We start from the raw sequence: 25,916 nt of genomic DNA, 5'->3' as shown, positions 1-25,916 counted from the left end.
CTACGATCTCAGCATCTCTTTCGGTATAAATGATGGATACATTTTCCCTTGTGTCTAAATCAGCGGTGACTTATAGCCAATGACTTCGATCAGTTTATGGCTATGGTTCATGGAATGTGAACAAAATATTAATAACATTAAATTATTTACGATAGTATTAAGCTGTTAGCGTTAGCAGGAAATTTATGTCAGTTGCTTATACTAGAAGCCCTGGATGGCCAAACGATTCTCGTGGTCTGTAAACAAAACATATCTCTGGTTTTGCTATTTATATTTCTTGCACGTTGTGTAGCTCTAAGACTTGGGTTCACTGGTGGCCATCTTTTATGAAGCCTTTGAAGTTTTATGGCCGGGAAAGACCTGTACACCGAAAGTTATTTGTTATTCTTATTGTTTTTGGGTTAGGTTTAAAGCTATCGACTGAGCACCAGTCACGAGACTTGCAACTCGTATTTATGAAAACAATTAAGAATACTTTTATTCCTAAGATAGGAATTAAACCACGAAACGGGTGGGGTTTGAACCCATGGCGAGTTCAAACTTCACTCGTTCCGTGGTTTGTTTACAATCGTGTTACTACTGAGAGTTCACCGAGAAGCGAACCTATCGTTGTCAACACACACTGCGCCAGTTCGTAATAGTTTATTAAGACCTACGGGCGTCCTGTTGATCCAGCTATTTAGCGTTAGTTATCACATTCCAGCAGTTATAACATGAATTAGGACGTATTAATGTTACCAACATATCTGAAGTGCCTCATCACTCCTTTAAGAATTTTTCTTGTATGACAGAGAGTCTTCGAGGAAATGAAGATAATTTTCTCGTTTAATGTATGCAGAGGCCAAATTATGCCTTTGATCTTGGCTATGTTGAAATTTACAGAAGGTTAATGATTGGCGAAAATCGTACGAATTCGGATGTATATAAAATTTCACACTACATTGCCTGACTGACTGTTGACTCGGCCTTGTGTGAAAGAAAATATGTTCTCTTATTTGAAAGTTCGGCGGTGATATCGATGGAGAGAGAGAGAGAGAGAGAGAGAGAGAGAGAGAGAGAGAGAGAGAGAGAGAGAGAGAGAGAGAGAGAGAGAGAGAGAGAGAATGAGTTTTTCTGAGAACTGGGCTGTATAAACAATAAGATCAAATAAAACATGACGACCTTTTGTTAGTGAAAATGAAAATCAAAGCCACTTACATGATCCTGAGAGATACAAACCTAAAACTAGCATCTCCAGAGCTAATTAATTTACATAAAACACACAATGTGAATTTGATCTCGCTCTGATTTTCTCTTTTATTTCCTTCTCTCTCATCGGAAGGCCAAGCGACACACGACTATGCTGCATCGGTAACGGCAAGGTGGACCAGCTACTCTAAGGGATTTTTTCGAGTTTCTGTCTTCAATATATACTTAAGCATCGTACTTATTTACTTAGACTCACAAGGACATACAAGTTAGACACAAATGAATACTTAAATACTTAAGAGCGTCAAAAGTAATTCTAGGTACTCCAAGTGAACGAACTCTTTCCAGTGACCTTCGGCAACATTAAAAGTGATTTTTACGAGGTATCAGCAAAGGTAGGGTAGGGTAGCTTTAGTTCTTTGTCTCTGGAGTCCTTCACCTGCATTAAAATACCCCCTTCCTCCCCCGTCATCCCCCTGAAGGAAACTGAATGTTTGAACTAGCTTATCGTGCCATGATCCAGGGTCTGCAATGTGAATGTAACAATCTCAGTAGAAAACATAGCTCTCGTATTTATGAGTCAAGTTATTTCGCGGGATAAAGCAAATATCAGCATATCTTAGGAAAAATTAGGGCAAATAAAAAATAATGATTAGGTCAACAAGACCAGAGAGAGAAAACACAGAGAGAAGTGATTGTCACAGGATTTCCGAGAGATAAAAATTTTGATCATTGTAAGCTAGCTTTACTTAAAAGAACGTTCTAGTATTATCATGGGGAGCACTAAACCCGTAGAGATTATACAGAGCTTTGGGGGGGAAGACATTCAGGCTTAATTCAGGGAAGCGGAGCACAGATCCAATTCCCTAGATCAAGAGCCCCTCACCAGCATCAATGAACGTTTTTTGAGGGGTTAAAGGAACGTAGAAGTTTAATTTGAAGACAGCAAAAGCAAACTATAAAATTATGTGGAGGGTGATACATCAAAACTGTCTTTATTTTTTGTGCTTAGTTTTGCTGGAATAAAGGTAGCGTGTGACTTAAGAACTGGTTTGCCACTTGGCTCGGCTCTAGCAAGGACTTCATTTTTATGTCTTCGTGGTGTGGAAGTATTTCGGAATGCTGCAAAGCTCACCCGCGTTCGTGCCCGCGTACAACACGTCCTCATTTTACACAGTTTGTCTTCTTGCGCGTTATTATGAACGCTTCCTGCACACGGAAAATGATTTTCACATCACGTTAGGTTATACTGAATTACGTCATGTTACATCGGGTTACTGAGACTTATAAAAACAACGTGTACTTAAGCACAGTGTCTTGAAAAACTCGGGCAACGTTAAATTCAGCGCATTTTTCCAGGAGTGGTATGAAGACGAACTGCCACAGGACGCCCTACCAGCGCAATTTTTCGATAGCCAAATACGAAATATGAGCCACAGTCATCGGCAGGCCATGCGCTGCCTCACTTGGACGAGCCAGAGAACTCGCAAGTGATGACACGCGAGCCTCATATATGCCCAACCCTCAATCCACAATAGGTCAAACAACGCCTAGAGAATAGGAATTACTCAGGTTCGATCAGAGGCATGAGAGGAGCGGCTCCAGTTTTATAGATCCCAAGTCCTTCACCAGTACCAGGACAACCTCCTTCAAGGGTCAGTCCAGAGAGAATCGTCTAAGACGATTCTTTTGGACCAGGGATGGTTTAGCACCGACGACCGGTTGAACCCGTATGGTTTGTTGCTCGTCGCTATGAACCACCGAGCCTACCGCTTCCCAGGACCCTACTGATGTTTGTGTCCCTTGAACATGCCGTGTTTACAAATTGAGAAAACATTACGAAGGAAAGTATTTGAAAGCAGTTATAAAAAAAATGATCAGATTATACAAATGTAGCGAGAAAGTTGTATGATTTCCTAAAATACACACACACACACACACACCCCTACACCTGCCTACCTTCAGTGGCTATTGAATTTTCAATCCAAAGTAAAGCAGAGTCATGAAATTTGATGAAAGAAAGACCAAAGATGGAAAACAGACTGGGAGGTGACAGGCTGCAGGCATCGACGCATGTGAGGGGTCAAGAAGTAAACATCACAACGAGTGTATCGCCATAATAGCCCATAAACCCTGCGATCACGGCACCCTATGTGAGGCCAGCCTTCAAGAATCTCAATAAAAAGTATTTTAAGACTGTATACAATGTATGCCACGTCTGTCTTAGAATACGCAGCACCAGTTTGGAGCCCATGGGCACAACTTTTTCAGGCCTATTAACTGTAATCCACATACAGAAGAGCACCAGCCCATCACAGAATAAATTATTATAATTACAAGCGCTAAGCCCACAAGGGATCACAGAATGAAGCATTTGTTTCAAAGTTAAACAGAGAATAAACAGTCACAATAAGATATAACATTAATATAAATTCTCTCTCGGGTTACATCCGGAAATGATGTAAATGTAATATATAATCTAGAACACTTTTAAGTAAATGTAATTAATCAAATAATTATACAATTTATCACGACACTTAGGATAAGGGACAATAAATTTAATAAATTATGGAAATAATTTATTCAGTGGAGTGTGTGTGGGGAGGAGGGGTGGGGGAGGAGGGGTGGGGGAGGAGGGGTGAGGGAGGAGGGGTGGGGGGGAGGAGGGGTGGGGGAGGTGCGTGCGCGGGTAAAACACTGAGGGGGTCAACTGACCTTAGAGTATATTGGTGACTGTGGAATGAAAATCTAAGTTGTCTAGTAGACAGATTTTCAAACTAGGGGGCAGGAGGCGGAGACGGAAAGGTACCTAGTGGACACAATATCCTGAGATTTAGTCAGTGTTGGAAAGAATGTTAGATGGAGGGCATGTTAGACGGAGGGCATGTTACATGGGAAAACAGGATCTAGCTGAGAGAGAATTCGGTGAAGTAAAACAAGGGGACGGATATAGCAGGCTGGTCATCTCTGTACTGTAAGCGCCCAGGTAACAAGAGGGGTGACAGGAGGGGAACAACAGGGAATGCATAATTAATAACACTTTTTCCCACGATCTGTCCACTAGAAGGAAACATTTACTCATGTTGGGCACCTGGTAGGGGAGGGAGGGAATGAGGGTGAGGAGGGAGAGTGGAGAAGATGTAAAGACGGGTAGGGAGGACGAGGAAAGAGAGACCTCGACATTTACTAAAATATATACAGCCAGCAGTTGGTGGCCCTCTGTTGACGTTACCAGCCTACACTAGGTAGCTAGTTTGAGTGCTTTCGTGCGCTTACACGTGCATCAGAGGGGCTAGAAAGAAGAAACAGGGGAAGTACTTCTTATAGGTTCCTAGGTGAGGTAACTCATATTTAATATAAACAAAGGACTTCGGTAAGCCTACTACCCATGTTTAAAGCGTAGACCAATATTCATTTTGCAGTCCTTTTCTTTTACTATATATATATATGTTGTGCCGAATATGTAAAACTGGTCAATTAGCAAGAACTCATTTAAAATTAAATCCTTTCTAAAAATGTCTCATACGTTTAAAGCTAGATTTTTTTCATTAATGTTGGTGTAAAAAATTTTTAATTTTGCAACAAAAGAATCTTAGAAAACTTACCTAACCATATTATAACAAGAACAATTTATTTTAGCCTAACCCAACTAAATATATTTTAGATTTGTTTACAATAATTTAATACTAAACAAACACAGTGAAATATTTTTTTTTCGTTAGGTTCAGAATGATTTTGGCGAAATTATTGCATACATAAATTTTCACTTGTCCTATATGGCATGATGAGCGTTGCTATTTAAGCCAAGATCGCAAGTTCTGCCTATTCGGCACGACATTATATATATATATATATATATATATATATATATATATATATATATATATATATATATATATATATATATATATATATATATATATATATATAAAATTTTATTTATTTGTGCCGAATAGGTAAAATTGGTCAATTAGCAATTATTATTATTATAATCAGAGTAAGCGCTAAGCCGACAAGGGTCATACAGCTGTCAATTAGCAAGAACTCGTTTAAAGTAAGTCCTTTCTAAAAAAATTTCTTGTACGTTTTTTTCATTTATGTTAATGTAAAAATTAATTTTGTAACAAAAGAGCCTTAGAAAACTTATCTAACCTTACTATAACAAGTGCAATTTAATTTAGTCTAATCCAACTTAAAAAAAATTAGGTAAGTTTACAAAAATTTAATAATAAACACAATGAAATATTTTTTTCGTTAGGTTCATTATGATTTTTTCGAAATTATTTCATACACAAATTTTCGCTTGCCTTATTCGGCAAAAAGAGCGTTGCCATTTAACCCAAAAATCGCAAGTTTTACCTATTTGGCTAAAATATTAACACATTTATTTTCATGATTCGTAGAAAAATTATCTTTCATTAAAACACAGAAATTGTATAGTATTTTCTACAAAATTTGTTAAGTTACAGAGAGAATTGTTCGCTACATTAAAGAATCACACGGAAAGTACAGTGGTGATTTACACACACAGACCAACGAGCTCAAATTAGATCTGCGTAGAACTGCACCAGTCATCATTCTTAATTAGAGATAAAAAGAGATTTGGATGAAATACTAACACAAACTCACAACAAAAACACACACACTGAAGATCCCTTATAAACACAACTCTGTGTACACAAATACACAAACACACACACAATGAAATATTAACACATGAAAACATCATTTGAACGGAAATACCAGTCGCGCACTCGCTACCACTGAGCATACACAAGGAACCAAGGAGAGCTGACTGGACATCGGTCCTGAGCGACCACCATTATTGCTTGTAACTCACTTCTTTGCACAATCATGACACCATTAGGGTTCGAAGTAATGTTAAGCAAGTGCGCTTTAATCCAGTCTCTGTAAACTGAGAATTAACAGCAATGTAAAAGCAAAAGTTTGGAGGGAACACTAAGCCTTGTAGTCGCGATGACGCTCTGATGTTAGTGCGACGGTGTTCAACACACAACGGAAAGAACCAGAATCCTGGGTTGGGCGAGACATGGGCAAGTGCCGTTCCACTTTCTGTCCCTTGATTATTAGCAGTGAACAGGTACCTGGCTGTGGTAGCTTGCCTTAAAACGGGCCAAGTTTTGATATGAAGTGGGGTAGGATGGTAGCTTTTAAGAAGCAAGCAGAACTTTGTAAAATAAAATAGCAGCAAGCAAGCAACCTACCACTGAACAACTGAGCTCTAAAAAAATAATCTTAACCCGCGAGTAACTAGACAGCTATATATAATCGGTAACTGTTGTTGGTCGTGAGTAAACCTCTAATCTTAAAAAAATCTCATTGTTTAAATTAATGGAAAGAATTCTTAAAATGTTTCTGCAACTACTAAGAGTCACACATCAAACATCCACAAATCAACTACAACTACACTCAGCACACATTCTCTTCCTCCCTTCAACAGAGAAACCCTCAGCTCTTACAGTGTTTTCCGGGGTGAAAAATTCTCAGCTTTTGTTGATGCGGCCACATTTGTCATTTAGATGAGTAATAGCTCGGCCAGCAGCGTCATCCAGGTTGTCTAACGGCTGTGAGACTCTATGTTAGTAAGAACCGTAGTTGTAAATTGGTGGTGGTGGTGGTGTGGGAGGTGGAGGTAGTGTGGGAGGTGGAGGTAGTGTGGGAGGTGGAGGTAGTGTGGGAGGTGGAGGTAGTGTGGGAGGTGGAGGTGGGAGTGGGGGATGTAGAGGTTATAGTGGGGTGATAGAAATGGTAGTGAGAATTACTCACGAAATCGTAATAACACGATTGCAAACAAACCACGGGATGGGTGGGGTTTGAACCCATGGCGAGTAAGTCGTAAACCTCCATTGGGCCAGCTGGCTACAATAAGATTCATCCACCATAGGGAGGTTAGCATGGGTCCTACTGTAGGACTGGGTAGATTCGGGTAGTTTATGGGAAGGTAGTAGCCTTTTTTATATAAAAGCTATCATAATTTATTTAAAAAATGAGGACATTCTTTTATTACATTGTTACTACGCTTAAAAAGCGTAATAAAGGTTCTAGTGAAGATTATGATGCTGCCAAAGTTGATATACTTGAGACCAGTTAGAGTTCTACTCACAGCCTGGTCTGTCTGGCTGTTGATGCTGACTGCTCACATTCAAACCACTGAACAACTGATCAGATTTTTGGGAATTTTTAAATTGTTCCTTGAAGACAGATACTATATTGGTCATTTCCCTTATATTTGAAGCATGTGTGTTGAAGCCTTGAACCCTTTGTGCTTAGGGAATTTCTCTGTACATTTATTGCTTTTCACAGAGTATTTTTCGAAGTCTATCATGCTTCGTAGTGAGCTCGAGATCGTCTCTCCAAAGGCTGGCTTGGCGAAGAACGTTGGTTTTAAAGTTTTAGGGCGGCAGTATCACTGGTCGAATCCGGTCTGATCTCTGAAATGTTTATAATCGTGTTATTTCGACTTCTTTGATATTAAGCGGCTTTGAAAGGCCTTGAACTAGATCGCCCCGTTCACGTTATTGTGAGATTTGTGGTTAGAATGAAGTACCATGGTAAGTTACCTACCATGTAGTAACGTACCTAGTGGGAAAATTCTTCCCTGGCTGGCAGAATGCAGTGAGGAGTAGGGGCGGCCCCTTGGGTGGCCCCTTAGGGGTGGCAACCTGACTGGAATGGGAAGGAGGCTGGAGGACTTGTCCTCGAGCTATTTTTTGGGGGGAGGGGGGGGGGTTGAGGCTTTCAGATGCCCAAGGAAGATTACAGGGAGCTTCGGAGCTTTTGTGGCCTGCTTGCTGCCGAAACTTGGAGAATATTTGCTTCGTAGTTTTGGGGCATCTATGCCACTGGTCGAATCTTGTCTGCTCCCTGAGACTTCTCATTACTACGTTCATTGGAAAACGCTAAACACGTAAGGGGAATGAGATGGGGGTGATCGGGTTTGATTCGATTAAGGGAAATACAAGTGCAATTCTCGGAATCAAGAGCGCTTAACTTGCAGCAAGACACCCTCTTGGGAGGCTTAGATGACGGAAATATTCACAACAGTGCATTGACATGTTAACATTTCATCAGTTTGGACTTAGCTATTTCCAGACACAACCTTTAACTTCAAACGCTATTAAAACGTGTGTCTTCACTAACGTAACCTCCAGCTGAGAAAAAATTTCGTACACATTTGTCATTGTCTAGGCAAGGCTAATCACCAAATAGAGGAGAAAGTGTATATTTCTATGGGAATTACAATCGTGAGAGAGAGAGAACGAGTGCCCATCTAGCATATAAACTTTCATACCAGACCGTAAGTTCTCTGCCAGTGAATAAGTGATGTCATTTGTCGTGACTGGCAAGCAATTGATAATGTATTTACTTTGTGAAAGTGACATTTACATGTCTGCTCGAGCACGGTGAGTCTCGCCGCCCGCCCCAAGAATCTCAGTAGTTTTAACGAGACACTTTGTTAAAGTTACAGCACTATTTTCACTGCCTGTTCTTACATCTCTGTTCATGAACGCGTTCAGTGGGATTTTTTCCTTGCTTCTCTTAAATAGGATCGATGAAGATAAAGGTTGTAAGGCTGGAATACGCACAGTCTTTGTCCTGGTTGTTCAAGAGTCTTTAAGCTTCCAACTTGCGTCTTAAGTGGCCACAAGACACACACACACACACACACACACACACACACACACACACACACACACACACACACACACACACACACACACACACACACACACACACACACACACACGATACTCCATGATACTCCATTGTTGTGCCGCTGACACTACTGCTCCAATTCAACAAGAGCCATGACTTTTCCTACTACCATCACCAACTATCGTTGCCATTACTAAAAATGCTACTTCAGCTACCGTACCCACCACCTCCATTACTATCACCACTAGCTCTAACTTTCCTTCAATCTGTTCCAACCCAATCATTCTCCCTCTCTTCCCTGTTTGTTAATATATAATATAATATATATATATATATATATATATATATATATATATATATATATATATATATATATATATATATATATATATATGCAAACCAAGATATGTGATCATATCCTAATAAATTCTAATTTCTGTGTATTACTGATGCTCCTGAGAGATGTTCTTTCCTACGTAATAGTGACTCCAGCCCTGATGGAAGCAAACTCGTATAACTCTTGGCCTGTAATTACTGAACACAAAGAGAAATTTTCGCCAATATCCTTATCGCCCTACTGAAGTCTCTCAACTCAGGCTAACAGATTTTTTTTTCCATAATGTAACTACCTAACTACCATATAGAAGTTTGTTTCTAGAATTTGCCTGTCATATAACTGGCAATTATAGAACATGTCGGCCGCACACTGTGGTTGACCCAATATCATTCGATACATCAGTCAACCACTCTGTACTGACTGCTATCCCTCTCTCATCAATCCTTCTAACCGTCGTACTGCCCACTCCCCTCGTTTTACCCTCTCCCCTCATCTATTTCTCCCCCACCCCAAATCCTTACTACCTATCCCCCCACACGCAACCCTTGCCACCCCTCCTCTCTCCTTCCCCCAAAAATAGGGGAAGGGAAGGAGGGGGTAACACCAGTTCCTTGAATCACGAGCCCTTCACCATCAAACCCTCCCCTCCACATGAAGTGAAAAGGTGATCTAATATATGGATTCCTTTCCGATATTTACGCAGCCTAAAATATTTTTTTTCGTTTTTTCTTTTCTTTAGGCTTGAGCTGTCCCAATGGTTATCTGTAGCAATTTTTTTCAATTGGCACTGATGAATTTTTAATGTTTTAAAATTATATATTCATTAATCTCTTGCAATATTATTCATCTGATAAACAAGAATATACTGACTTCATTGGACCGTTGAAAAGCAATAATAATAATGATGATATTATTATTATTAATACGAATTATAATGCAAAAGAGAGACGATGAAAGCGATAATGAAGAAACACGACAAAGAATCAGAGCAGAAATAAATATTAAGAGTTACAAGTAACAACAACTGAGGTGGAGCTTAATGAATAGACGACTCTCTTTTTTCCTTTCTTTCATTTTATTTAATAGTGGTGATTGAGGCAAATTTTATTACATTTGCAGAGTACATCAAGCTGAATTACAGTAATAAAGAGTGAAGTATTTGCCACTTTTTTATGTGTATGTTTGCTTACCTCCTTTAATTTTCTTGCGTTCTCTTTCAGTGTCTCAGTGTCGATCTATTTATTGGTGCCGCTGTGTCTCTCTTTCTCTCTCCTTTGTGTATCACTGCTAGAATATACCGAGAACTATGTTATGGTGACGTTATGCGGGTGCTTGAGGAGTCGTTTCGCTCACCAGAGTTATCTAATCAGTCAAGTTCGTGGTGGGCGAAACGTTTTGGTAAAAATGACACGTAATGAATATTGTATCTTGTTAACACGTAGTAATGATATTGCAAGGAACGATGTCGCAGTAAAGTGACACGTTACTTACACATGTGTCCTCTTACCTATGTGTCTCCGCTTGATTGCTTTTGCATTCTCTCTCTCCCCCCCCTCCCTTTGTACAACGGTATTTTACCGAATTAGGTTAAGAGTTTCTACTTTTTAATTCTCTCTCTCTCTCGCTCTCGCTCTCTCTCTCTCTCTCTCTCTCTCTCTCTCTCTCTCTCTCTCTCTCTCTCACCTTCCTAATCTCCCCACCGTTCATGAATACTTCATAGACAGCTCGAAGGGGTAATACAAAATCCTCGTTTCATATTTATAGTAAAAATTATATGTTTATCCTAGGCTTGCAGTGTCTGGTATTGATCTTATGCTGGAGTTTATCAACCTTCTTGTCTTTAGCGTAATTAAATCCTTGGATAATAGTCCTCTTAAATCACAATCTCTAGTTAAGTACGGTGATTGCTAGTGATTAGGTCAGTCATCAATCATTGAGCCTCATTACAAAGCTGGTTCTAATCAATGGCTTAGTACAGAAGATATTAAGAAAAGATGGTTATGGCTCATTATGGAAGGACAAAGAGGGAGAGAAGTGTGTGTGTGTGTGTGTGTGTGTGTGTGTGTGTGTGTGTGTGTGTGTGTGTGTGTGTATTTGTTCGTGTGTGGACATGCGTGTGTTCTTGCGTGTGCACGCGTATGTCTGTGTGTTTCATTATGTGTATTTAGTGTGTTCACGCACGCGGGCGTCTTTTGAGTGTACTCACCGACTTGGTAATCTAGTCGATGAGTACTCAACATATGCCCTCGCACGGGCACGCACACACGCGCGCGCGCGCACACACACACACACACACACACACACACACACACACACACACACACACACACACACACACACACACACACAGGAAGCAGAGAGAGGGGACCTAGTAGCGATCAGTGAAGAGGCGGGGCCAGGAGCTGAGTCTTGACCCCTGCACCCACAATTAGGTGAGTACAATTAGGTGAGTATACACACACACACACACACGCATATATCCATTCATGCACGCCGACCCCCCCCCCCCCAACCACGCAGACCATCACACACACTTTCGCTCTCACAAGCTACACACAACAGGCCAAGTGCCTGTTGACAAGTGCCTTTGACAACAGGTAACTACTACCCCCCACACACTTATTCACTCTCTCCCTCCAGGGTCATCCCTCAGAGTGGTTGGGAGGGGGACGGGGGTAGGGTCTGATGAAGATTGAAATGTACAGATCATATTCACTCAGTATTACCTGGTATACTTCTATCCAGCCATGTGGTATAGTTCATATTAATATATCTGGTTCTCTGATCCCAAGACTGTCGTAACATTGGTCAACATACCGAGAGAACAGAGTGAAGAATAATTTCTCACAACGTGTCAGTGGGAGAAGGAAAAAGTCAGTCTTTCGCTTTGGATGTGGAAAAATATACGACACGTAGAGATCAGGACATTTTTAAAAGGACACAAGTAGAGATTTAGGAGATTAGTGAATTTCACTGATTTTTTAAATAAATATGAAAAGTTCAATAAAATACCTAAAATTAGTTACTTCTACTCTAGATTTATGCTATATTTATTTAAAAAATACCTCAATGTTGGTGGAAAAATTTAAATGTTCACTTCCCTTTCACTTGTAGGATGCTACTACCCAATGGGGCGTGCTGGTCGAGCGAGATATTAGCATCCAACTAACTGCTCTTATCTAATCACATCCTAAATCAATGTACAAAACTATATCCTCCGCCTGGCATAACTGGTATTTTCTTCTCCATCAGACAAGCACGAACTGGATGGCGTACGGGTCAACGGGAAGGGCAAGAAGATGAGAAAGCCGAGGACCATCTACTCGTCACTGCAGCTACAGCACCTTAACAAAATATTCCAGAGGACCCAGTACCTTTCCCTGCCGGAGCGCGCGGATCTGGCTGCTTCCCTGGGACTCACTCAGACGCAGGTGACAACTTTTCATTATTTTTGCTATCAGTATAGCAGCAGTAGAAAAAGCAATAGTAGTATTGATACTAGCAATAGTAGTAGTAGCAGAATTACTACTATTGCTAATAGTAGTAATAGTATTAATAGTAGCAATACTAGTATCAGCAGTATTAATACTAACAACAGTAGTAGTAGTAGCAGCAGTATTAATACTAGCAATAGTAGCAGCAGTATTAATACTAGCAATAGTAGTAGCAGTATTAATACTAGTAACAGTGTTATTAATAGTAACAGCAATAGCAGTACCAATAGTAGTAGTAGCAGCAACAGTAGTAAGTCAAACAAGCAATTATTTCTTAATATACAATATAAACGCACAAACAGTCGTAGTGTGTTAGTTTTCATGCCTATGGTATGCACGTGTCATTAAAGCTACATATCTGACCTGCATAACATCAAGAAAAAAAGTTTAATTCCAAATAAAAATGAAAGTACAAGAGTATATACCTGACACACTGTGTCTTCATGTCATCACCATTATTGTCATAATCATCATTTTTGTTATTATTAATTTAATAGCGGTCTTTACTTACACGCTCACAACTAGCACACAATTTCTATTTTAATAGCCGGGCGAAACGGAAGTCATACGCATCACATTCGGAGGACCAATTAACGGTACCAATTACACTCGTAACTATCCCTCCTAAAGTGCTTATAATCACGAAGAATAATCAGTAGGATTTAACCCCCTGCTAGATAACTTTCTATCAGTTATTACAATTTTAGTGTCAGTTATTTTTTTTTCGATTCGAAAATTAAGTAGGAGGTTCGAAAATGTTAGAAATCGTTGTATTAATGAAATGTTACAAGCAAATGCTAACTGCATATTTTATATGCAAAATATGCGAAGATCTGTACGGAACTGACCTAACCTAGAATAACTAGGCGTTATTTATTGTAACTGTTTAGATCGTGCAGAAACTGGCGCATAATAATGAAGAGGAAATATCAGCCGTGTTAAGAGGACAGGCTGCTTGCAGGAGCTTGTCTAGTTTCCTTCCGGAGACTCCTTGCTCCTGCAAGATTTCTTGTCTCACGAAATCGTAATGACACGATTGCAAACAAACCACGGAACGGGTGGGGTTAGAACCCATGGTGAGTGAATCGTAAAACTCCAGACCAGTGTGTAAGCCACTGGGCCAGCTGGCTACAATAAGATTCATTCAATTAGGCATATTTATATACCATAGGGAGGATTGCGTGGGCCCCACTGTGACCACAAATGCAAGTTGGATTACTCTTTCTGTAGCCAGCTGACCCAGTGGCTTACGCACTGTCCTAGAGTTTTACGGCTCACTTGCCATGGGCTCTAACCCCATCCGTACCGTGGTTTTGTAATTCCTGTTCAGCGCTAAGCTCATGTGGGTCATTCAGCGCAAGACGGTGGTGGAGGCTTGATCCTCCGTCTGCTGAGCGCGAGACAGACGCCCTTCCTATTTGTACTAACCTAGCTCCGTACCGTGGTAAGATTTCTTGTATTTGCTAGTAATAGTTGAAGAGTCGTGAACATGTGATGTTTACACTGTGATCGTGTTTGTGGCACCAAGAATGAAAGAAGGAAACTGACAGTAGTAATAATAGGAAAGGCAGAGGCATAAACTGGGAGAATAAATTAAATGCAGGAGAAAAAAGACAATAGAAGATTGAAGAATGTAAAAAGCGAACGATGTGAAATAAAAAAGGGGGTTCTAGGCAGGATGGGCAAAGAACAGGAATTGTCACCAGGTAGAAAAACAGAGTAAAGAATATGGAACAGGAAGGGCTACTAGCGAAGAACAGAATAGGGAAAGAGGTGTGGAGGAGGAATAGACAGTTGAGTGAATGTATGATATTGGGAAGAAAGTATGAAGATACAAGGAACAAGTGTCGGTGACGAGAAATACCAGTAGACAGGGAATAAATGTATGGGCAGTAAATACCAGCAGATATGAAAGAAAAGTGTAGCGTGCGGTAGGTAGCAATAAGCAGGGAAGTAGAGAGTACTTCTAGAAAGCATCAATATACAATGAAGGAAAGTGTAGAGGTGGAAAGTGTAGAGATAGAAAGTACCAATAGACATGAAGGAAGATGTATGGTCAGAAAACCCTAATGAACAGGAAAGGAGTGTAGAGAACAGAAAGCAGCAACTGGAAACAAAGGGTGTAGAGTACTGGTATATGAAGAGGCAGTAAGCAGGGAAGGAGAGCGTATGGACTGAGGGGTCGAGGGAGAGCCAATAGGTAGTGAACGGAGGGACTGACTCGCGGAGTTCCCCAACTATTGACTTTTTAATAACTTGGCGGCGAGTGAGTGCGTGTGGAGGGTGGTGGCAGTGGTGGTAGTTGTGGTGGTGGTAGGGGTGGTGGTAGGGGTGGTGGTAGGGGTGGTGGTGGTGGTAGGGGTAATGGTGGTAGTGGTAACCAGCCAGTGACTCCCTGCTGCCCTGCCTACAACCTCAGTTCTGGTATTCACCAGAGCTCGTTGTGCTATTGACTCTTGTGGCACTCTTAAAAGAAATGCTCTGTGTTGCAGTTACGCTCTCTATTACCCTTACGGCTTACCTGTGATATACCTCCAGGTCCGGCCTGGAGCCAGGCTTTTTCCTTGATTGCCTGCTCAACCAGGCTGTTACTGTTGGCGACTCGCTGGCCCACATGACCATTACAGTGTTTGATCTGACACTTAACGGGGGAAGTGATCCAATTTCCACTTGAAAATTTCTACAGCTGTTCCGGAAATGTTTCTGATATTCGTTAATAGCAGGATGAATATTCTTGGACCACGAATATTGGCACAGTGTTCTCTTCTTGTTCCCATAGCTCCCCTGCTTTTTCACTTGGTCTGTTCTATACTTCCTCTCCCATAAATATATCCCATAAACAATGTTCCTCATAGAAATAAAACTTAGGATGTGATGGTCATTGTAACTTTTTGTTCATCTAAGACGATAATAGCACTTGTGGTTATAATTATTCTTATTATATTTAAGGGAAAAATTAACCCTTACGGGTCAAACAGTGTCTGAGGAATGGGAGGTAATCAGATTTCATCCAGAAAATGAAAGACTGCTCTAATTTTTTCTATCAAAAAAACTTTTTCACCAACATCAAGATTCTCGGAAAGGAGGGTACTTGTGGCACTGCTCCTTGTGGCACTGCTCCTTGTGGCAGTGATCCTTGTAGCACTGCTCCTTGTGGCACTGCTCCTTGTGGCAGTGATCCTTGTAGCACTGCTCCTTGTGGCACTGCTCCTTGTGGCAGTGATCCTTGTGGCACTGCTCCTTGTGTCAGTGATCCTTGTGGCACTGCTCCTTGTGGCACTAATCCTGTAAGATTTATCATCCTATTCATGGAGAGCCCTAAGCCCGTAAGTCATTCAGCTTTAGCTTGACTAAATGGGTTGACGCTTCATGTGACTCAGCTTCTCGCTTCTTAGTTCCCATTAACACTTCACATCACCTGACACAAAACAATACCATTACTTTATACATAAGTAATTCAATTATTCTTACGTTTGCTTCTTAAAGTACAATAAAGCAGCAAGAAAAATAACAGAAAAAAGAAGAATATAGTTTTGTTTATTCTAATTATCCAATCTTTAATATATTTTATTCAAATCAATATTGAAGGATAAGATATTTCTTCAGTAGTGCCAAAAATGAATTGTATTTTAATTCATCGTCATCTCCAACGTGAATTTTTTAGTGCATTACAATAACTGTCATTGCAACATCTCTTAAGTTCGGAAATCAATGCCACACTCGCACGCCAGCCACACACCCACTTAAACACGTAAAATATATACCTTCAAATTCATTTTATTAGTGTCGCGGTGCCAAAAAAAAAAAAAAAAATGCAGTCACGGTCTCACCAAGTTGTCGACATTAGTAAACATTAATAACTGCGTAATTGCTGCGAATGGCAATTGACATTCATAGCCAGAATAAACATAGAAGTTTGTTATGCGCTTTAACGAAATCTCTGTCACAACCACCTTGTCATAGATAAAATACAGTATATTGTGTGTGTGTGTGTGTGTGTGTGTGTGTGTGTGTGTGTGTGTGTGTGTGTGTGTGTGTGTGTGTGTGTGTGTGTGTGTGTGTGTGTCTGTGCGTGTGTGTGTGTGTGTCTGTGCGTGTGTGTGTGTGTGTGTGTGTGTGTCTGTGCGTGTGTGTGTGTGTCTGTCTGTGATATATGTATATATATATATATATATATATATATATATATATATATATATATATATATATATAATGTCGTGCCGAATAGGTAAAATTGGTCAGTTAGCAAGAAATCATTTAAAATTAAGCTCTTTCTAAAATTTTATTTTATACGCTTAAAGATATATATTTTTTCATTTATGTTAATGGAAAAATTAATAATTTTGTACCCAAAGAACCTTAGAAAATTTACCTACCCTTATTATAACAAGCGCTATTTAATTTAGCCTAATCCAACTAGATATATTTTAGATAAGTTTACAATAATTTAATAATAAATACAATGAAATATAAATTTTTTGTTAGTCTCAGAATGGTTTTTGCAAAATTATTGCATACACAAATTTTCACTTGCTTTACTCGGCAAGAAGAGCGTTGCTATTTAAGCCAAAATCACAAGTTTTACCTATTCGGCACGACATATATATATATCACTTCAAACGTTTCTAAGTCTATATCAATGGTAACTTGCATACCGACATGAGAATAACACACACACAACCCTAAAAGCTTCTAAATCAATATCTAAGCTAAATTCCATACTGACGAGTGATTTTTTTTTATTTAAAACCCTTACACTTGATGAAACAATAAAACATATATAGCCTTACTAGCTTATAGATCAATGTTAAAACCAGTTTTTATACTGACGAGTATATAAACTTATTTACAACTAAATATCGGTAAAAAAATCATATATTCTCGGGCATTTACAAGAAAATTGAACATATACGAACTCAGAAATTTCTAAATCAGTGTGAAACCAGCTTATATACTGAACAAAAAATTCAGAATAAATCGCCTCACTTGCCTCTAAATCATTGTAAACTGACTAGAATAATAAAGCATATTCAGCTTTACTCTCGTCTTAAAATAACGTCAACAAATGGGTGAAATATAGCTGATATATCTACTCTTTTGATGAAATTCTATAGTTTAAATATTACAAAAACTCAATGTGGTATTGAATGTGGATGTTATATATTTGAAATTGATGCAGCTGTATGTTACAGTTGTGAGAGCCAGCAATTGGGAACATTAAGAAAAACACATTGATTATGACATCCAAGAAGCACCACGGAACCCTGGCACCTCGGAATTAGAGGATACGTATGATAAACCTGTGAACCAGGATACACACTCGTCAATAGTGAATGAGGCATTCCTACCGTTCGTTATTCAGTGTGTGTGTCTGTGGATGCGTACGTGCATGGGTGGGAGCGTGTGCAGGCCTGCGTTAGTATGTTCATTCCATGTGTACACTGTAACGAGCCCGTCATTATAAAAAAATGATTGATTGCTCCTTTTCAACACAGAGTAAGAATTACAGCAATCAAGGGGCTTGAAAAATGTTGAGCGCTCAAGATGACTTCAAATTCACATACAAACATTGACATCATTTGCAGTTTACAACGTTAGTTGTAGTTTAAACCAACTACAGTTATAGACGCTGCTATTGCCACCTGAAGCTATTATTTACTACGAGTATTTTTTCTTGGGTGGGGACAGACCTTCCATTTCACCTTTTCTCCTCAAAAGTTTGAAATGTCGTGTTAATTAAGCATATGAAAGATGTCATACCTCGAGATCGCTGCAACTTTTTAATTCCTCTCTACTGGAAGATGAATTAGACCCTTTTGCAACATTTGGGAATAAAGATTCCCAAATAAAGATTACCAAACGTTGCAAAAGCGTCTAATTCTTCAAGTCGTCGGTTTTGTAAATAATTTTCATCGTATTGGAAGATCCATTCTTGTATCTTAAAGTATGATTTTTTTACTGGAATTTAAGCAGTGTTCATGGTCGATTTAGAGATAAAATATTATTTTTAATGATAGTCATATTTTTCTTTATTGGCTATTTAGTGTGTGAAAGATAGGAAAACCAAAATTTAGTAATCATTTTAGAATGGGACAATCTGCAGTGTAATTAAAATAATTTAAATGAAGAAAATATGGGATGATTAGTTAGGTAATTAGAAAAGACTTCGACCTTTAACTGATTTAAGATTTTTTTTTTTAATTTACTCCAGTCTATACCTAAAACATGCCATTTTTTTTTTAGTTCCCTTCACCTACGAGGCAGAAACGCGAATGAGAGGGGGGTACTGATTTCGCTCTTAAGACTTTACTCCTACATGAGCGATGGAGAAATATTCTTTTCTTGGAGAATTCGTATAATTGCGGCCTTGTAGTCACGTCCACGTAGAACACTGTGGTAGTCGACCCCCAGACGCATGACTTCGTGTCCGTCTCCGCAATTGTTGCTGCTAGTTCTCTCGCTCTTGCTTGCTCTTGCTCTGTCTCTCTCTCTTTCTCCTTAATCCGGTGTTGGCGTGTACTTCCGTGTTTTACCCGCACTCACTGCCAGCCACAGCGTCCCTACCTACGTCGTGGGGTCCTCGTTTAGCTTTGTGAAACTTTAGGCAAATAGTGACTTTGCGCTAAGAAGTTTGAATAATACTCGGGATTTGTGAGAACCAAGTATAATAAGACGTTTTGGGTTCGGGTGCGTTGGTGGCTGTGGAAGAAGTTTTGAGCTGGGTAGTTGGCTGTGGAAGAAGTTTTGAGCTGGGTAATTGGCTGTGGAAGAAGTTTTGAGCTGGGTAATTGGCTGTGGAAGAAGTTTTGAGCTGGGTAGTTGGCTGTGGAAGAAGTTTTGAGCTGGGTAGTTGGCTGTGGAATAGGTTTTAGCTTCGGTGGATGGCGGTGGAAGAGGTTTTCGACTTAAATCGTTGGCTCCGGAGGAATTTTTTTTTTAGATTTTGGGCCGAGAATCCAGAGAACAATAAAACAGCTATACAGTTCCTCGAACGCTTAATGATTGTTATTTAATTTAGAGATACTAATGAGGATCTCTTAAAATGAATAATAAAAATAATAATAGTGGTAAAACACCGTTAATGTTGAACAGTCAACGTTAAGTTATCTTTACTAACGTTTTGCTAAGCGATAATTACCGTAACCTCAGGAAGAAAGGAAACCTCACAAATACTACACACGTAGAAGAAACCTCATATAATCCCACACATGGTGAAGATCACGCTAATGCTTCATGTATTGCTGAAGCCTCTAGGCATAACTCAAGTAGTGCCGATTTAAAGCAACAAAAGCCGAGTATCTCACGAAGAACGTGCGAATGACTGCACCATAATCTCCGCTGAATGTCAAACAGTTAGAGCAGATTGCAGTTCATGAGACAGATTCTTGGTAAACACATGCGCCCTCCAGATTTAGTCGCCAGAGAGAAATCACGAACGAAAAAAAAAAATTACCTGCTGACAAGAATCCACAAGAGCCGAAAGTATTTGAAGCATTTTACGAGGGTAAATCCATTAAGCCATGCGGTATAACTCACAGGAGAACAGGTTGCCAATGGAATGTTTGGTTTAAGCTCCTCGGGGAGAGCCGGGGCGGAGGAGTTACTGCGAGAATGACTTTAATGTAATCTGCCTCGACATGAAAAAAAAAAAATACACTTGCCCTATAGTATTGAGAAATGCAGGCAAAAACATTCATAAAAGCGGAGTACTTTCTTGTGCTGAATATCACTATGGGGCGTCTGATAGTAGCAGACTGTATTGTCTCCACCTGGTACCAACACACTCCTGGACTCCTTACACAAACCTACACTCACGCATAGACACCCTCTCTCCCTCCCCTTCTCCCTTCTCTCTTACACACACACACATACACACAAACACACACACACACACACACACACACTGATGTAGTGGAGGCAGGATCTATACATAGCTTGAAGGAGAGGTATGATAAAGCTCACGGAGCGGGTAGTGTGACAGTAACGGACGGCCAGTGAAGAGGCGGGGTCAGGAGCTGAGACTCGGCCCCTGCAACTACAACTTGGTGAGTACAACTAGGTGAGTACACACACACACACACACACACACACGCACGCGCACACAAATACGCGCGCACACACGCGCGCACACACACGCACACACGCGCGCACACGCACACACACGCGCGCGCGCGCACACACACACACGCGCGCGCGCACACACACACACACACACACACGCTCACGCGCACACACGCACACGCACGCGCGCGCACACACGCGCGCGCGCACACACACACACACACACACACACACACGCGCGCGCGCACACACGCACACCAGTAGCGACTAGCGAAGAGGCGGGGCCAAGAGCTTTCATTTGACTCCCTACAACCACAAATAGGTGAGTGCACACAGTCTTGTTAAAGTAATTTACTGTGAACAACGTTTGTTAGCCTAAACTTAAGTACTCATTTACCATACGGATCTGGTATTTAAAGAAGTATATAAACAAAATAAACAAAGATGAGAGGAATACAACAAAATGGAATTAAGAATAAATGAGCTATGATAAAAAAAAACGAAAAAAAAATCAAATTCATTAAAAAAAAAAGAGGAGGTATGATAACCCTTTAGAAATTCGTAAAAAGTAATAGAACAACGGTGGGAGACGGCCGACTTGTTATACATACATTATATAATATATATATATATATATATATATATATATATATATATATATATATATATATATATATATATATATATATATATATATAATTTTAGTCTATAAGATTATGAGAGATTTAAAAACAAAACAAGATTAAGGGTGTTTGTAGCGAATCTACGACAAGCTGTGACTACTCTCTGCACTGATATTTCTTGGTTTATTTCCTTCAAACACGGCGTACACACAATAATCTTCAGCGTGTTGTAGTCTTACTGGCTTCCCACACTATAAGACACGCATGTCACGTGAGTTTTTTTTTTTATATGTACACTCTACAACGACGTGCAAGGTGACCTTTTATTCTTTAACTCCGACATTCAACTAATCAATAATTAATCTTAGAATTAGAGATTTTGTTTGACGTTCTCTTTTTTTTCCTGGTGTATATGTATTAGTCGAAACTGCCCGGCTAAACTGAATCGAGGCTGTGAATTCATGGTTCACTGACACACCTGATGTGGGAATTTACGCAGGGAAGCGAGTGTAATTTACAGCTTATCGGAAGCCTCCCTGGGTGTCTTCCGTCAAGAGCTCAGTACAAATGAACTTCCCATGTAGTGTTTATGTCAACATTCGCACCTCTTTTTCACCCTGTTTCCGAGAAATAAAATTGTTAATTGTTTAGGGTTAAAGTGTGTCGATTTCACGGGGACAGTTGGGTCGCATTGTACTTACTCATGTCAACAGATTCATTTAAATTTTATTGAACAAAAACTCTCTGCTTACATATACACAAAGATATATACGCCTCTTGGTGTATATTTGCCTTTCCACATGGAAGATTAGTTAGTCAAGTTGAAAATATATCAGCTGCATATTTGTCATTAAAGTTGCAGTTCACTTGTATGGCAACATACAAGGATTACAGCGAACGTTTAGTACATGTACACCGAAAGAAATGCACATCTCAGCTTATATACCCTGTGTGAGTGGACTATCACGCCAGACGCCTTCATAACACCCATGTAATCTGAGGAACCAGAGGCTTTGGACGCGTGTATCGGCGGGTCGAGGAACTTGTCAAGACCCAGACAGACGAGGAAGCGAAGTCCAAAGCAGATAGCTTCGTCTCCTTGATAACACTACACGTGGATCACTCCTGACTCGACAAGCCGCCACCACTAACAAAAGTGTCTTCGTGAGACTTATCTTGCCCAATAATGAGTGAGATTAACATCAAGCAGTTAGACTGTTGTTAAAAAGTTTTTTTCCTCTTAACAGTCGCAGGTCTTATCATTTTGATTTGTTGGGTTTAAAATCTATCGTCTGCTCTGGGGGGTCATTAAGGCTACATTTCATTTGTACACCACCAAGAATACTTTAATCTCTGTGACAGGGATCCAAGTAATTTCTCGGTGTATCTACACAGTTGCAAACTTTTCGGTATAAATTCCCAAGTGTCTTATCTTAAATTCATTGCTACCTTAAGTGCCACTGAACTTTGTTACTGATACGTCTTGACATATAAAAAGTTTTCGGAAAAAAAGCAAATAATAATAAGTTCTAGAAGAATTTATTTGTTTCCCTCCGATAGCGTTCATAAAACAAAAATATTTCTTCGCTACCATTCCCGCCGACAAAGAAAAAAACAGCATTTCCACTGCAGACCCAGACTAAGAATAATTTAAACCTCGCCCCTTGTACAATTTTCAAATGGCTTTTTACCTCTCAGGGACGCCTCACAAAAACCCTCTCGTGTTTTGCGCGACCGTAAATCATTTTTATACGACTTACGGTCAAATGCATCGTTGTCGTTCACCTTTCTAGCCGTCGCCCACTCGCTTCCTACCAACTTCACTCCTCATGCTAACCTCACCCCACTCCACCCCCCATCCTGAATTCACCCCACCTCCCACAACACACATTGACCTTACCCCACCGTACACTTCAGTCTAATCTCACTCAAACCTAACCCCATCCCACATACTAACCCAATCCCATTCCTTATCTTAACATCACCTCCTTCACAGCCAACTCTTCAAACCAACCATCCCTTTCAATTCTCTGCCGTCCTCTCGTCTACCTCAGTTTATCCTACCTTCGTCTACCAACATACATCCACTGGTTTCCCAGCAACTAGCACTATATCCTCTTATAACTCCTATACAACCAGTACACAAGTGTTGGTATTGGACACGATCTCTTGTGTCTCGATCACTTATAACCCTTATACTACCAGTACACAACTGGTGGTATAGGGACAATCCCATGTGTGTGTCTACTAATCTAGCTACGTCATCTAACGTTCCTAGCAACTTATATAATATATATATATATATATATATATATATATATATATATATATATATATATATATATATATATATATATATATATATATCCAACACTCAACATGCCTTACCCAAACAGATAACTTCCTCCCCACCAACGTTTAACATCTCTTTTCGAAAGCACCCCAGATAAATTTCAAAAACATCGTACCCCCGATCCAGCATTTAGCACCCTGTCCATCTTAGGATACACTGTTATGTAGCGATCTTTTGCTTGTCGACTGGTGTGTAAAACTTGCCTTGAGTAGACCAGCGGCTGATTAATTACTGACCGGGTCATCATCAGGAGATACTGCGCTGTTTCCTGACCAATATAATACTCATATTTAACAAATCCTTTTCCCCCGGATACTCAAAATATGTACCCAAAACGGAAAGAACACTTCCCCGCTCAGCATTTAGCACTCCGTGCATCATCCTTCCCCCTCCAGTCTTTCTAGCACCCAGCACTCCGTAGTCCTGGCGTGTTTGCATGACGATAATATCACCCTCTTTTTTTATACTCCAGTACAACGCTCCAGTGGGCAGGCGGCTATTTTTTTCAGATTCTTTTTCTTCTGTGTTAACATGCAGTTTTGAGGTGACCCACTGAGCTACTGTGCCCTCGAATATACGTACTGCTGCTTTTTTTCTCTGGCGTACCGTCCATTTCCTGTAGATGCTTAATCATAAAATATAAAATCAAATAGCCTATAAAAATAACATGGATTTTAATAAATGACCAACAAATAGGAACCAGAAGATAGTGTTTCGTACCGTCCTGGATTATTATCAAGACGCGAGAGAAAAAAAAATGCGAGAAAGGCTATTTTTCCATTTCCAATTTTCTGGCTAGTTGTGAATTGTTACAGCCACTCCACTGTGACGGCTATTCCTCATGACGTGGCTTTGTTACAAGGCATTTTTGCTGACAGAGCTTCTCACGCTCGTAACAGTTAAAAGAGTATAGGATTTATCGATGCATATTGACTGCTAATGACACAAGAAGCGATTTATGAAGGGGTAATTTCTGTGCGTTTTGGGCAATAAATTGCAAACATAATGGACGCTCGACTCAGCAAAGAGCGCAAGGACGTACAGGACGCGCGATAACAGCCGCCCGTTCCCATATCCTCTAGCTGTTCTGATGGCTGATGTGGCGTGTTAGGGTAACTGATGTAGACTACGTATAGCTCTGCATGAGCAGCTGATGGCGAGGTATTTTGTTCGTAAGGAGAATTATGAAGAAAAAGGTCTCTCCTGAAACGGGTCTTAGCCACATGACCACCAACCTGCTCAGAGATTCTGGTGACTTAACGGCCCACTTTGTGTATGCGTGTGTGTACTCCCCTATTTATCGTTGCAGGGGTTGATTCATAGCTCCTGGCCCCGTGTGTGTGTGTGTGTGTGTATATATATTGTGTGCCACTTATTTTGCCTAACATGCAGACTATCTAGAAACGTCATGACACTAACAATGTATCTCTCACCATCACTGAGCAAAGTTATGTGAGGTCACATCTCCGCTTTTTCTTGTGTTATTGTTTTAGTTGATCCGTGATGATGCGAGGAACCACGAAAGTGCTTGGGATATTACTATTTGTTCACTTTGGTTATATAGACACACACACACACACACACACACACACACACATTCGCATATACGCACATGCATATAATTATATATATATATACATATATATATATTATACACATCACTTGTTGCTGTTGCCTCAGGTGCACCATGTCTTTCTGAAGGCTGGCAGTCATTGAAGGTGAGACGGTGTTATCACTGAACTTTGTGTGAAATTTTCTATTTGCACGCAATTTACGTCAACACTGAAACATAAAAAGACACATTACCGGGGCGGCAACAATTTACAACTAACCTGTAAGTCGAAGAAGAAGCTCTAAACGACGTTCTGGCCTACCCTGGACCATCAAGTTAATAGAAAGAAAAGGGAAAAAAATTACGACAGGTCAAGTGAAGAGACCAACTGTATCAAGAGAAGTGAGGAGACAGCCAAGGTCACGTCAGGTCACGTCTGTGCTGGTCAGTGGCTTACGCACTGGCCTGGAGTTTTACGACTTACTTGCCATGTTTTCTAACCTCACCCGTACCGTGGCTTGATAATGACAGCACCGGTAAGCCGCCAAATGGGGGCTATCGGGCATAACAAATTCTTGAGTCCTTACACACACTGTTTTGTCACACTCACGAAATATAGTTGACACCAGTG

General features: G+C 40.2%; 1 protein-coding gene across 2 annotated transcripts in view; it reads left to right on the top strand.

The window, feature by feature from the left end:
- The window catches only part of LOC128700676 (homeotic protein distal-less-like), a 293,933-nt gene that overhangs the window by 213,137 nt on the left and 54,880 nt on the right, over nucleotides 1-25,916 (top strand). For both annotated transcript variants that reach the window (XM_053793970.2, XM_053793969.2), the window contains one exon: nucleotides 12,455-12,633. In XM_053793970.2, coding sequence (XP_053649945.1) covers nucleotides 12,455-12,633 — 179 coding nt within the window. The remainder of the gene's footprint in view (nucleotides 1-12,454; nucleotides 12,634-25,916) is intronic.

This window comes from Cherax quadricarinatus, chromosome 56, assembly GCF_038502225.1.
Source record: "Cherax quadricarinatus isolate ZL_2023a chromosome 56, ASM3850222v1, whole genome shotgun sequence".
NCBI lineage: Eukaryota > Metazoa > Arthropoda > Malacostraca > Decapoda > Parastacidae > Cherax > Cherax quadricarinatus.
The sequence above is the reverse complement of the archived record's forward strand: the minus strand, read 5'-3'. Positions and strand labels throughout refer to the sequence as shown.